Source organism: Rhipicephalus sanguineus, chromosome 3 (assembly GCF_013339695.2).
Source record: "Rhipicephalus sanguineus isolate Rsan-2018 chromosome 3, BIME_Rsan_1.4, whole genome shotgun sequence".
Taxonomy (NCBI): Eukaryota; Metazoa; Arthropoda; class Arachnida; order Ixodida; family Ixodidae; genus Rhipicephalus; species Rhipicephalus sanguineus.
Window position 1 is genome coordinate 10,577,089 of NC_051178.1, and position 15,034 is coordinate 10,592,122.

The 15,034-nt window shown below is 48.1% G+C and overlaps 1 protein-coding gene across 1 annotated transcript in view; it reads left to right on the forward strand.

Moving 5' to 3' along the window:
• Window positions 1–15,034, forward strand: part of LOC119384790 (transformation/transcription domain-associated protein-like) — a 946,434-nt gene that overhangs the window by 860,207 nt on the left and 71,193 nt on the right. The window contains 1 exon segment of the mRNA XM_049413130.1: window positions 14,224–14,317. Within this exon segment, the coding sequence (XP_049269087.1) occupies window positions 14,224–14,317 (94 nt within the window).

Here is a 15,034-nt window from a genome sequence, read left to right on the forward strand (position 1 = left end):
GGGTCAGTTCCAATAGTCCACTCACCCAACGCCACATTTACAGTCAAACCTCGTTAGTACGTACCCGCTTGAAACGTACTAACGGTTAAAACGTAGTTGCGAGCAATCCCCGACCGAGCCCCATAGAGCCCAATGCATTCGCTGACCGCTTAAGCCGTAGTGGTTCGCCCTATGCCTACCGGTTAGTGCGTACTCTGCGCCCGAGATAACTTTTTGTGCCATAAAATTTTACTGCACCGCTGAAATTCTCGACGCCACAATGTGCCGCCAAAGGTTTTCCGTCTTTTCTAAAAGTGCGGAGATCGGTCGATCACCGATTCCGACTTCCGCGCGATTGCGGCGACGCCTTTGCGGGTAAGCATCGGGAAAGAACGAAGGCTAAGCGGCGGCCACCGACGAACGTGCCAGCATGATTTATCGCCGACAACCTTATCACAATAAGTATCTTCAGCTATCTGCCCGGGCACGCGTGCAGCACAGTGCTACTTTAAGCCTACTGCACGCTTTTACTTGGCGACAACCTCAACGCGCTGGGCCGCCGATCGCTGCCGCCTCGTGTGGGGCTGTGTTCAAGCGCGCACCGCTTTGTAGAAACGAAAGCAGATCGCTGTTGCGGAGTTGAGCATTGCGGGTCGTGGACGCCGCGAAACGTCGCTGCATTGACGCTATCACGCTAAACGCGCGCGTACGGTACAGCAAGCGTAGCGCTGTTGTAACCATAGTGCACGCTTTTATTAGGCGATTACCCAACGCGCCTCCGTTCGCTGCCAGGACCGCTACAGCGTCGCGGAGGAAGCTCGACATCGCTGCGTACCGAACAAGCTACTCGCCGCATCTGTGCACGGTCTGGAACGAAGTGGGCACGAAGAACAATCCCACGACTAATGCGCGCGTGCGGTACAGCAAGCGGCCCGGTAGTGACGGCGTACATGAGCCGAGCAGGCGACGCGCTGCACGCAACTACCCAGGAGACGATCGGCTCCACGCGGCCGTATCGCGTGTCAGTTTTCGTTTAGTAGCAGATCGCGGTACAGACGCACACACATATATTGTGGAATGCAGACACTGTCCGTTTTGTCGCCATGTCGGTCACTGCGTATCCCGGACCCTTTAATAGTTTCGAAATGCTCTTTGGCGTGGCCACCGCGCGCTATCGGGCGGTCGTGCGAGAGTGCTAGGATATTTTCTCCACTTTGGCAAAAAGAAAGAAAAGGCTTTGCGATGGGTACTTTAGACAATATTTGCTGTGGCACTCTATTTCTCTGCTGGCGGCGATGGCGTACGCCAGGAGAGGCAAATTTGTACTTGGTGGTTAATGCGTACTACCGTTTAGTGCGTAGTTATGCCGCGTTCCCGTCAGGTACGTATTGACGAGGTTTCACTGTAGGGACATGCCTGTCGCAGTCCTGCCAAGCACAATGTCCCGACACAAATCTGGCACACACAGGAAGCGTTGGATGCGGCTGCTTGTGGCCCATTGTATCTTGCACTTTAAGGCTGTGCTTGACTGCGACCAACCTGTTGCCAGCCGAAGTGCTCTTCCCTGTATCCTGAGTTTCGCGCCCGTCGCCTCCGCTACCCTTGCCGCTGGCGTTCCGAGCAAGCTCACACTTGGCCCTGTATCTAGTAGGGCTAGGAATGTGATCCGCCCATTCCGCACCTCCAGGAGAGACTCCCTGTTTCCGGCCAAGGCTGCTACCCGCGGCACTGTCTCATAGGTGTTTGCCGGAGTAGCACCTACCACCTCCCGTTTCCTGGGCACTCGGAGCGGATATGTCCAATTCCGTTGCATTGGTAGCAGCGGGGCGGACCTTTATGCCGACCAGAAGGGCACTCACGGCCCATGTGGCCAAATCCTTTGCAGCGATGGCACGTAATTCCACCGCCGTCGAGCGGTTGGTATCCTTGCAGCTGTGGCGGCGTAGGGAAATGTGGCCTGATAGTAGAAGCGGGCGATCTGTGCAGCTGGTCCCGGTGGTTGTATCACCGCGAGGTGCAACGGCCAGTAAAATGCCGCCAACGGATGCTGGAACAGCACTGCAGCCGCCGCCATTACTCCAGGGCTGTGCTCCTGACAGGCCAGCCACATTAGCAGCAGGTCGGAAGGCAAGGTCTCTCGCAACTTGATCAGTTGGAGGTGGCGGTGGCTTGTACTGAAACCGCCTCCAATAACGCTCCTGAGGCCGTCAGTGGACTTTGCCAGCTCCGCGAGATTGGCAAACTGTTACCCTCCACCAAATCTTGGAGTTGCGGGTGCATTTGCCACAACACACGGTCGACCTTTTCAGATTCTGACACTTTGCCGCCAATCCGTTCATAATATGCCACGATCGTGTAGATAAATTCTTTTAAGTTTTCTTCAGGGTGCTGAGTGCAAAGCTCCAGTTCCTGCTTCAGGCGCCGCTTCGCATCAATAGAAGAAAACTCCGCGATGAACTCCCCCTTAAGGTCCTCCCAGGATGCAAATGATTTGACGAAGCACAGCCACAACTTCGCGCTCCCCTCCAGCACAGCGGGCACGATCGCCGAATCCCACGAACCTTGTGGGCTGACTTCCCAGGGACCGCGGAGCGCAGTCAATCGCTGGCTGGATCGCCGCCGCCGCTGCTGTCATGGCGCTTGCAGGCATGGGCTCGGCCATCATGAGTCTGTCTGAAGGCAGCCGCGATTTGCTCGCGCTGTATGGCAGAGCCGTTTTGTTTGTCCAAACAGGTGCTGCAGAAGCTGTTCCGGCATATTCACACTGTCCATTTCTGTTGTCATGTCAATCCCGGATGGGCCCCCACTTGTCACACACGACGATATACCGGCAACCACGTTCACACAACCATTTATTCTTTGTGCCACATCCCGACTGCCCACGTCCCGCTTCTCGCACGCCCCTTCACTGTTCACGTGACACCCGTGCCATCTCGTTCCTCCACTGTCAACCACACACAGCCTCAGCGATCTACACGTGACACTCGTGCCATCTCGTTCCTCCACTGTCAACCACACACAGCCTCGGAGATCCACACCCAACCCACCTGCACTCCCACTCATCCCTCACAACGCTATGCCAACCGCGCAGCCGAGCAGATAGCTAAAGGCGCTTATTGTGATGTTCACCTGACAAAGAGTAACACTGACCTACAGGAAGCTCTTGGGAAGCTTGAAAAGCTAAATAAGCAGATGTACATGATAGTTAGCACAAACGGAACACGGACGAAAGGAAGAAAAAACGACGACTCAAGCGCTTGTGTCGTCGTTTTTTTCTTCCTTTCGTCCGTGTTCCGTTTGCGCTAACCATCATGAGCATTTTCCAATGCGCTCAATTCACTACCCTCTTAAAGCAGATGTACTAATAGCCAAAGCAGTAATATGCTAGATCATATCTCTGATCTTAAGCAGAAGCCTACTGCTATGTAACTGGTTTTTGTGTAATCACTTTTTGTTTATTTTTGATAAGTGTGATTTTTTTTTCTTTTTTTTTTTCATATGTTTCAGGTGAACCTAGTTTCCAGAGCCTTTCTTCAAATATTTCAAATGTTTGTTACACGGGCTAGATAGGTTGCGGGGTATGTAAAAAGGTGGTGTAGTTCAAACTTGGCAATAATCTGTTTAAAAAAATTTCTTTAAAGTCTGTTTCAGTGTTAGGTGTATTCTAAGCCAATTAAATATGTACTTGTCCCCCCAAGTTGCTAAAAATTTGTTTCTTCAATCACCTAGGACGACAAGTTAAATGCCGCTAACTGACGAATTTTGGTTGCAGCGGGAACTTGGCACAGGGACACGAGAAGGAAGACAACACACGCGCTGCAACCAAAATTCGTCATGACTCGCCAACAGGCCCACTTCGCAACTCTTGCCACTAACTGCTCCAAAATCAAAATTTTGCTGCTGCAAAAACTGCTCTCAATTCAGTTTTAGCCGTTTCACCCCTGCATTTGTATTCCTATGATTCGGCAAGCTATACTCTAGCATTGCTCGACCCCGGAGGAATACGCTAACGAAAGTTACATATGGTATTCACGTCGTCGCACTGTAGCGTGCACTTCGTTTCGATAACACAGCTGTCTGTGCTGTAAGTGAGTGCTGATACTACGTCAGACCATAAGTTACCATTTAAACGTCAGTGTAGTCGGCGTGCCTGGTAAGCCTACAATGTCCACACAACTCCTTCATTTACAAAAAAACATGTTGATCCGCATCGTAACGCTTGGCTCAATGCAAAAAAATTAGGCTTGTGCGAATAGTAAATTTTAGGTCCGAAGCGAATTCGAAGCGAATAGTGATTTGGTCGAAGCGAATTCGAATAGTTTATATTACATACAATAAAGAAAAATGAGCATATCTGTCGGGACTCAACTAACCAGCGCAGTGTATATTTAAAGTTGAAACAAGGCATATGCATATGTCATTCTTTTTGGTTCAGAGGGAAGTGGAAGCAACTTTGAGTAGTAGCAGGATTTGGCTTTCGGTAGAATGCAAGTGATAGCATGTACAGTAAAAGCTCGTTAATTCGACTCTCGTTAATTCGGAAAATCGGTTAATTCGGACACGTCATCTGGTCCCTGTAAATATACGCATCACTCTATGAGACTGGGCGCTCGTTATTTCGGACAGATTTGACCGCAAATCGGATAATTCGGCGACTTTCGGGCCGCTGGCGAGGCTCGAAAACGAAAAAAGAACAATTCGGGACAGAAGTGAAGCTCAAACGCAGCATCGCCATGGACATCAATTATCGACTTGGCTTGGATTGAGACTGGTTGAACGCCTTTTTTTCGCGTGTGGGTTTTGTTGCTTTGTTCCCGTTGGTGTGCTGCATCGTTGATCGCCGATTTATCGAGGAAAGTTTCAGTACGGCTCCTTTAGCTTGATCGTTGCTGGTGCTTTTGTGCCGACTTCTCGTGCGACCGCACTCTCCGCCGATGGCAACGCCGGCGAAGCGGCCCAAGTACGAGGCCAAGGACTTCACCACCAAAGTAGAAATTTTGCGTGCTCTGAATAACGGGCTCTCCCGACAAGAAGTGATGAAGAGTGATGAAAGGGGATCCTTCAATCGGCGGCAAGAAGCAAGGAACGAGTAACCGTACTTTTATCCCCCAACGTGACGGGAACAGAGCGCTTGCCGCTTCTCGTTATCGGAAAGGTTCAAAAGCCACGCTGCTTTAAGAACAACAATCTTCCCGTGGATTACCGTGCCAACCGAAAAGCGTGGATGACGGGTGAAACTTTTGCGGTATGCAGACATCATGCGAGCTGCTGAGCACCTTGAAGGGCTCAGAAAAATTGTGTCCGCGCGAATTTCTGCTCGAAAACACAAGCATCCGCGATTACTTTGTTAAGTAAAGGTATGTTGAAAAAACTCGTGCATTTATTGTGTTTATTTCGACCATTCGATAATTCGGACATTCGGTTAATTCGGACATTTTTTCCGGTCCCTAGAAATCCGAATTAACGAGCTTTTACTGTACATTCCTTACGTTTTAAAATTTACTATACTTAGAGCATATAAGCCGGTATAACAAGCTTTAAAACTTAAAAAATGATTAATCGATGTGAGGGTAATACAGTAAAACCTCATTATTCGAACTTGGTTATTTCGAAATCCCGCATAATTAGAAGGGTTTCTGCGGCCCCGTATTTTGCAATGTAAATTTGAGTGGATAATTTGAAGCAGCGGTCAGTACCAGCCCGGTTAATTTGAAAACTTTGGGTGTCATGTGCCAATTCCCAATCCCGATTTAGCCGCAAATCCACAGAAACGATGGCCCTTAGGAGCCACAAGGCAATGCAATGTAGCGATACTAATGAGTGACAAGTTGAGCGCCCCAGCCTCGCTGCTGCCAGCGCAAAAAAAAAATTCACAGCATATCCACGGGTGAATGATGAAGAGCTTGAGCGAAGCTCCTGAAGCAATCATGGTTACACCGTGAAATCTTCAGTGGTTTCGCCCAGCAGTAATCAAAGCGATAGCCCAGTACATCACCAAAGACGTGACAAACATTGTATATATTTATACAAGAAATTTTATTAATCGTAAGTGGTAGCTAGACGAGGCTTCCGTTCCCCCTTCATTATAACGGCTTTATGGTCGATGAAGTGATGGATCGGTGATGGGTCGTAGTGGGATGTTTGCAAAGACGAAGTAGTGAGCAGTTTGCAAAGGTGCCTTCCGTTCCCCCTTCATTATAACGGCTTTATGGTTGGTGAAGTAATGGATCGGTGATGGATCGTAGTGGGATGTTTGCAAAGACGAAGTAGTGGGCAGTTTCCAAAGGATTGGTAATGGGTCGTAGTGGGATGTTTGCAAAGACGAAGTAGTGGGCAGTTTGCAAAGGCGGTTATGCCGGACAACGGAGACGTGACAAGGTTAGACTAAGAGGAGCTTCGCCTCTAAAACAAAACAAAAAGCGGTCTCATGATCAGCTAAAATGTGCGCCTGCGGAAAAGAAGACGTGCTTCACTGCAACACAGTGGTGACACGTGGGCAGCATAACGCATGCTTCTCTCAACGTCAGTGCATCACGATTTACCCATTCTTTCTGGCAAAATAGAGAAATTAATAAAGGGCAGTCTGACGGAATTCGTGTGTATGCGAACCTCCGACTGGCGGTTGTTCCGGCAATTTGCGCACTTGCACTGCTGGCGGAGTACTTGCCTGCAACGCCTACTTCGAAAACTCGGTTCGAAAACTACAATGATCATCTTTTCCACTTAGAACACATCGCGAATTCCGTCACACTGGTCATTATTAAATTCTTTTTACCAGAAAGAATGGGCGAATGGTCGCATCATGACGCGCTGACGCTGCTAGGAGCAGGTGACATGCTGCCCGCGTGTCACCACTGTGTTGCAGCGAAGCACGTCTTCTTTTCCGCGGGCACGCATTTCAGTTGACCACGAGATCGTTCTTTCCCCCCCCCCCCCTTTTTTTTCTTTTTTTGCACTGGCAGCAGTGAAGCTCGCCGTTTCCCCGGTTTAGCGGCAAAATTAGGACCAGGTATTGCTGGAAAACGTAACCCTTGTAGCTGCAAACTAGTAGGCACAACAAACGATCACCTCTGATTACTTCCAGTAATTCAAAGTTCCTTGCATCACGCTTTTTGTATATTGGGGTAATTTGAAAACCCTCCTAATTAGATTTTTCACAGTCCCAGTCACTTTGAATTAACGAGGTTTTACTGTATCTTCATTTAACCTTAAAGTGGGGCTTCGCGGCAGTGTAAATTTCTCCTGGAAAGGTGTATTCACCGTACAACACACCTCCACTGCGGTGAAACCACTTTTACAGATGGTTACATGCGGTTTATATGTCTATTCGTTCATTTCGAATACTTCAAAATTTTCAGGAATTTAAACTCGAATTGAAGTGAATTCGAATACTGTAATATTCATTCGAATATTCGAAGTGCTCGAATATTCGCACAAGCCTACAAAAAATGCACCGTAGAACTACTGGCTCACTGCTTCACATGATTTTTCCATTAGCAGAACACATGGCATACTAAAGTGTATAGTAGCAATTGATAGTGCAATTGATGATTTTCTTTCCACTATTTCCATCAGCATTAGTAGCAATAAACATACTTGTTAAATATATGGTGAAAAAAAATTATTTACTCAAAAAATTTGTAAGAAAACTGCGGGACACATACAAGAAGATCAGTATATCTTTATACACATGTAACACAAAGAATGCTTGGAATATACATTTTATAAAATAGACATTCATGCAATATATTAGCAGTTTTCAACCTTCTGTATTCCACAGAAAGAAATGAACAACTTTTGCAAACTGCGCCATGGCGCTCTAGAGTATGACCTGTGGTGCGATGCGATGTGAAGATCGACAGGTGGCCATCCTCTCACGAAAAATAAAACTTCCCCTGTGGCAACCAGCAAGTGATGCCGAAACATGGCAGATAAAAATTTTTACCTTTAGAACACTCCAGAGATCTTGAGGTGAGTGCAAAGCAGCAGTGAAACAACCTGGGGAGAAAAATTAGACTTGCTGGTGATGTGACCGAGGAGGGGTTGAGACTCGCACCCAGGCTTCGGCGAAGAAGGACTCTTGCGACGCTTCACACGTAGAAGAAGAAAACCTGTTTAATTACATATTTACAGGAGGTTGAAGAACCCAGGGCTTAGAGAAGCGTCTTAACAGCACAAGGGCCCAGAGCGAGACGAGAGGGTGAGCGAAGGCCAGTGTGTCCCCAGCGCACTCCCGACGCGCTCCTTTTATCTCGGTCCGTGCACGCGCTAGACGCCGACTGCGTATAACAGGCCTGCCGATTCGCGTTCCTCGCAGCGCACCAGGTGATTTTTCGCGTTCCTGTGGAACGCGGACAGCGTATTGCAGGTACGCTGATGAGCGTCCCTTGCAGGCCGGATCCTTGTATTGCCGGTTACAACAGCTCGTCCGCCGCCCGAAGAGGTCACGTAAGGGCTGCAGTGGCGCTGCACCCTGAAGTGGCCGTAGTCCGTCTCCGTAGGTGTCACACTGATTGTCCACCACAACACAGACACGCGCACCACACAGCCGGTCTTACGGAAGGCACACCTTGACGTCACAACGAATCACAGCAAACACACACTTAGTCACAGCGTGGGACCGTCCACAGCTGCAGAGGCCCGGTTGCCGCTGCCCGGTTGTCCAGTGATCAAGCCACGAAGCGCTGCAGAAAGGCCACAGTCCGCAGTGGCTTGTTCAGCGTGTCCTCCATCCTCGCTTTGAGTTCAGTAGTTGTAGCTGGACTTCTGACTGGCTTAAGCGGGAAGCGACGCGTTCAAACCCAACACCAACGCTGAGAACACTCAGCTCTCCCGAGATCCACCAGGTTTACGCTACTGCGAGGCTCCTATCTTAATTTGTTGCACAGCAGAAGCCTACCGGGTGGTGACCAGCCGATTAAGTGATAGCGTCCCAAACCAGACGAGTGGAACTTTTCACATGCTGACCAGACCCGAGACAGAAAGACGCTTGGAAGTGTGCTCTTTGAGACGTGTGTCTGCAAATCCGCATGAAAAGACCCGGACGCTTCACAGAATTTTTATCCTCGGTGCAGAAAAGAGGGGATCCAAACCGCAGGATTTGTCTCCGGTCGCATGGAGACAGGAGCGTCCGAACGCCCTCTACCTGAATGCGAACGCCTTCCTCTGGCTCAAGATCTAACAGACACAATATCTTTGAGGAAGTGCCCTCTGAAACCCTAGACACCACAGAAAATGCATCAGCTTCCTCGCCGCTGAAGCAGCTGTGCACTGACAATCTGTTATTTTCTCCTATGTCGCTTTCTCCAGCTTTATCATTGTGCTCCCTACAACTGACCGTTCCATTTCGGCCGTCCTGCCCATCAACATTTCTGTATATTGACGACAGCACATCCGACTGTATACTTTCTTCATTGCCGAGTGACTGCGCGCTCTTTTTCTGCTCACTCGAAAAAAAGGCAACTGCACTAAACCGAGAAGTCAATTTATCGTTCTTTACCAGCGAGTCATTCACCTGATCTTCGGCCCTGATTGTGACGCCTATTACTGTAATTGGCAGTATACCAGAATCTGCGGCCACCAGCTCAAAGTTTTCTTTACGAATGTGGCCACCAGTAGCCAAAAAACCTTTCTGTGCTCCTTCAGGGCAGCTATACAGGGGCAATTCTACCTCTTCCTTGTAGGAATAGTTTTGACCTTCAGGGCAATCTTTGTGAGGCAGTTTGCTATGTGGACGAACGCGTGCTTTCTCTGAATGGCGACGGACGCTGTACTCATCACCTAGCTCAGCCGCGCATTTAATGTTACTCTCGCACGGTCTATCCTGAATCCCTACATTTTCTGCATCCTGACTACTGGCACGTTTCGCTTTTACGATCTGAAGCTCAAGTCGCAGTCTTTCCAGCTCCCTTTCTTGACTTGCAGCTTCTGCTTTACGCCTGATGGTCTCTCGCTCTTCGTCTTCTTGTGCCCTTTTTATCCTCTCCTGAATTAGCTCCCAGCACTCGGCAAGCTCCTCTTCATCCGCGCCAGAATCCTTAACTGCCTGTATTAAATGTGGCTTTCTATGTATAGTCGCCACCTCAATCCCCAGCTCCTCGCACAACAGCACTAAATCCGGTTTTCTCAATTTGTTCAAATCCATGGCCACCCCGTGCAGACTTCCGTTGCTCAAACTGCCGTGAAGGTACATTTAATAAACCCAATCCTTCACAAAGCAGCAACTAATCTACCCCTTTGGATAAACATCACCATCTATCCAAAACACCTGGTAGAATCTCTACGGAAAGTGAGCACTCACCAGCATCGGTACCAGGAAAGAACACGAACCGATCCCGCCGCTGCCAACCAGTTGATGTGACCGAGGAGGGGTTCAGGCTGCCACCGAGGTTCCGGCGAAGGACGACTCTTGCGACGCTTCACACGCACAAGAAGACCTGTTTATTTACATATTTACAGGAGGTTGAAGAACCCAGGGCTTAGAGAAGCGTCTTAACAGCACAAGGGCCCAGAGCGAGACGAGAGGGTGAGCGAAGGCCAGTGTGTCCCCAGCGCACTCCCGACGCGCTCCTTTTATCTCGGTCCGTGCACGCGCTAGACGCCGACTGCGTATAACAGGCCTGCCGATTCGCGTTCCTCGCAGCGCACCAGGTGATTTCTCGCGTTCCTGTGGAACGCGGACAGCGTATTGCAGGTACGCTGATGAGCGTCCCTTGCAGGCCGGATCCTTGTATTGCCGGTTACAACACTGGGAGTACCTCCTTGCATTCCATGCCAGTTTGATGCGCTATCCGTGTCGCCGAAAGTGGCCAAACCAAAGTTTCCTTGTGGATTGCTGATGCTGCCTGTATTGAAAATTTCATGCACAGATGCGCCAGACTGTAGAAATGCTTAATATCAACGAAGCCGCCATGCACAGTGTCGTCACCACGTTGGGAACTGTGGCGGCCAACTTTGGTGACACTTCAGAAAACCCCACGCGGCAAAAAACCAAAACAGGCAAGCAAAACGGTAATAGTAGTGTTCTGTTTACACACTATATGCCCCTGGTTGTCCAGGCACATTTCAGACTTTGGCAATTCGAACTTGAAATCATCTATAGTGGGCTATTGATGGGTACAGTCTCGGACCGGAAAGCAATAACCACATAAACTGCCCACTTGTGGACAGGCAACCATACCGGCGAGGTCCAGGCTATCTGAGCATTCCGCTCAGCCACCATCGGGTTTGAACTGCAAGGTAGCCTGCCTTGTATTTGTCTCCGACGCTGTCTGTTTTGATGGTCACGTAAGAATTGAAATGAGTATCAAGATGTCCGCTTAGCTGTCTATTTAGCTGTGTGCCATTAGTATTGGAACACTTCGGAGGTCTGTTTAAAAGGTGACAAGGCTCCTTTTTTCCCACATGGACCAGTGAAGTGTGGGAGGTTTCCTTCAGTGGTGAGATATCAAGGGGACATAAATGTGCTTGTGTGAATTTTTTTTATGGCCACAGAGAGCGTCACTTTCTGGCAGACGGCCCATGAGTGAGGATGTGTAGCGGGTGGTTGTCAGATTCTGATAAGCTGCAAAATAATGGAACAACATGAACAGCAATATTGCATTAGATTTTGCCAAGGGCATGGCATTAGCCAAGCGGTTCAGTGACGCCTCTCAGATAAAGGCGTCTTACAACCGCTTCAAAGATGGCTGCATATCATTGGGCAGTGAACCATGTTCAGGCAGGCCCTCAATAAGGCAAAAGGAGAATGTCATTGAGGAGCGAAGACTTTCATCACAAAGTTCTGTCTCCTCGCAGTTCGAGAACTTGCGAAGCAAATGAGATAGGGGTAAGCATTGGATCAGTATAGTATTTCATTTTCCGTGATGCCATGTAACGCAAACAAGCCGAATCGTGGACAGTAAAAGTTTTGCCACTCCATCAGGACAACGCATCTGCTCATTCTGCACATTTCATTTAGGCTTTCTGCACGAAACACAGCATTCTTTTTGTTCGCAAACATTTTCTTGGCGAAATTTGACCACATGTTATGCAATGGTCTAGACGACGGTCATGGTTTTTAGGTACGTGGATTATTTTTTTGGTGCTTGTAAATTTTTCATCCCACAATGGTATAGAATCTGTGGCCACAGATATTCTTAAGTGTTTTAGTGCTTGTGCTGTGTCCCTTCGCTTTACTTATGAATTACCGCGGAGTAATTCTATTGGGTTTCTGAACCTCAAAATTTCGTTCCGTGTCGACATGCATGTGTGCCAGGCGTAAGCACCACGCTCTAAGAAGGGCATCCAGCCATACAGCTCATGCCACTTAAAGCTAACGAAAAGGGGCACAGCAATGCTTTGTTTTAAGAATGCGTCGTGAAAGAGCTGCTTTCACAGGATACAGGCGAGTGTAGAGCAGGAAGCATGTAGACTGAGGGTTTCCAGACCATGTGACAAGAGTGGTTGCCGAGAAGCTGCTTGCAGAGCAGAAGCACCTACTGCCTCTGCTTCTTCAGGCGACATAAGTTATCGCACAATATCAAGAAGGTGGCGATCAACCATGGCATCTCGGACCCGCGAAAGTTGAGCGGTCTGTGCAGCCGCATCAAACGGCATGCGCAGAGAAGGGCTATGTGTGGCACAAATCATGTTTTGAAATTTGTACTTTGCGCAACACAGGTGATTTATCATATCCCTTTATCGTGTGGCAATGCATACATTGGCCAAACTGGCTGCTGTCTTTATGATTGTCTCGGGGAACACAAAGCCTCCCTTCCCGCGTATGATGGTGCTCATCTGCCAAGCCATTGCAGGCAGTGCGGGTGCACTCCTGCATCTGACAACCTTAGCATTTTAGGCAGGGGAAGGACGAAGACCCAAAGGAAAATTTCTGAAGCATTCTACTTAAAGAAACGGTGAAACAACTACGTCAGTGACATGTCGCTGCTCGTGTCTGGTAAATGCCATGATAGCTAGTTAAGATTTCGGATAATGCAACGCATGGTTGTTCATGCATGGGCAAGGTGGTTGCCGGTGGGTATAAGTTAGCCTTTAAAGTATGCTTTTTGATCAGCTATAAGTGTCTACAAGGTGTCTACAAGGTGTCTAAGTGTCTACTTTTGTAGCTGCAATGCGACAAAAAGGCAGCATACGCTGCCTTTTCGTCGCATTGCAGCTACAAAAGAAGTCCCCAGTCACACAAATCTTATTAAAATGCCACGCGCCGCTTGCAGCCCACGAAAACACATGCAGGCGCATGTGCAGTTTACCAGGAACTCAAGGCGGCATAAAAAGGAGAGTAGAGAGTTGTACGCTTGCGTTACGAGTTTTTACTGCACATCCACTTGCAGCGCCCCTCCACGGTGCCGTTATCCCTTATATGATTAAATTCAGACCCAAATGAGCAGCACAACAAATAAGTGGGTTGAAACTGCATTTCAACACCTGATGTTTCTTTCACATTGTGATAATAAGTTACAGCATAGCTGTTTCAGTTCACTGAACTTTCACTTTAACAGACTTTTGTCTGATGTCCCTTCAAGTTTTTTCAAGTGAAGTTTCACTGTAAATCATGTGGAATGCAAGACATCTTGCCTTCCCTTCCAAAGAATGCATTCCACAAATGTTTCCAACAATGGCAGGAGCGCTGGGAGAGGCATATGCATGTGCGGCCCATGTAGCCACTGTAGTTACGCAGTAGTGCATAAGGTGTCACCAGGGTTCCTGCAGTAGTGCCACATGACAGCAGGGTCATGTGGGCTTAAGGGAACATGTTTCCATCTCTTCCACTTGAGTGGCTTACGTGCACTGTCAACTTATCACATGGTTGTCGGGAAGCTTTGCCGGACTACTCAGCGGATGCCTTCTTAGTCCCTTTAATGCACCTCCATTCTCAAAACATGACTTGCAATTGACGTAGGCTTAGGTTTCTGGCAGGGGCATTCAATTAAAGTGGAACTTTATTTCCATGACATGCTACGTTGGCTTGCTGCAGGTTGCATGAACCAGCTAGCAAGCCTCTTGCTGTATAGAAGGAATGCCCCTTCGTACGTCTTCACTACATTGTTTGTTCCTTGAGTGCAAGAGGCTTAATGATTTATGGCCGTTTGCAGTCTTTAGTGATGCACTTGGGACCTGTATTATATTCAAATCACTTTATTGAGTGGCATGTGCACTGTATCACAATGGTACAGACTATAAGCATAAGAGAATGTTTATTTAACGTACATTAGAGATTCAGCAGTTCTTGTTTCCCTGTACCAGGTCACTGCTGATTGAGGAGAAGTGCCGCTTCTTGAGCAACTTCTCTCAGCAGACAGCTGATGTGGCTCTACCTGGTGAATTCCTGATGCCAAAGGTAAGTTTCTTGCCATAGTTTGTTGCTTGCAAAATAGTATAAACAAAAATAGTACTTGCATGTCATTCTTCATGGTAGGGCTGCCGACATGTATGGCTTTTAATTTATGCATTCAGCTGTTAGACCAGAGAGCAAGTCATATTATGCAGTTTTCCAAATGAATGGTCGTCGAATAGGGTTTGCTCGCGTAACGATGGCACCCTTGAATTTTGTCATTAGGGTTCGTCCTTTGTGATGATCGCACCCTCAGATACAGTTGCCGTTCTGTGAGGTGACCACTGGGCGTCATGACAGTAGACGCATCTCATCTGCTCATCAGGGCATAGAAAGCAAAACATGCATCAACACTGAGGGGCACAGGAATTACCACTGGTAAAATGGCATCATATGATGTGTGCATCATAATATGCAGTGCACTAGGGGTGTGCGAAGATCCGAAAATTTCGAATAACGAATCAAATTGTGCATATTCAAAATATTGAATACTTTTTGAATAATTAGCACTGATTGAAAAAGCCTAAAGGAACAGAATATTGGAACAGTGAGGGGCCATTTTTTCAGTGAAGCTTGTATTGACTGACCTGTCAAGCTGGTGTAGTGGCGTTTCGAAAAACCCATCTCTGCAAAAAAAAAAGATGTGATGCTTTCACCCAAAAACCCTCCTCACTCACAGCTGGCGCGCACCAAAGCAATAATAAATAAAGCTAAGTAAGTGTT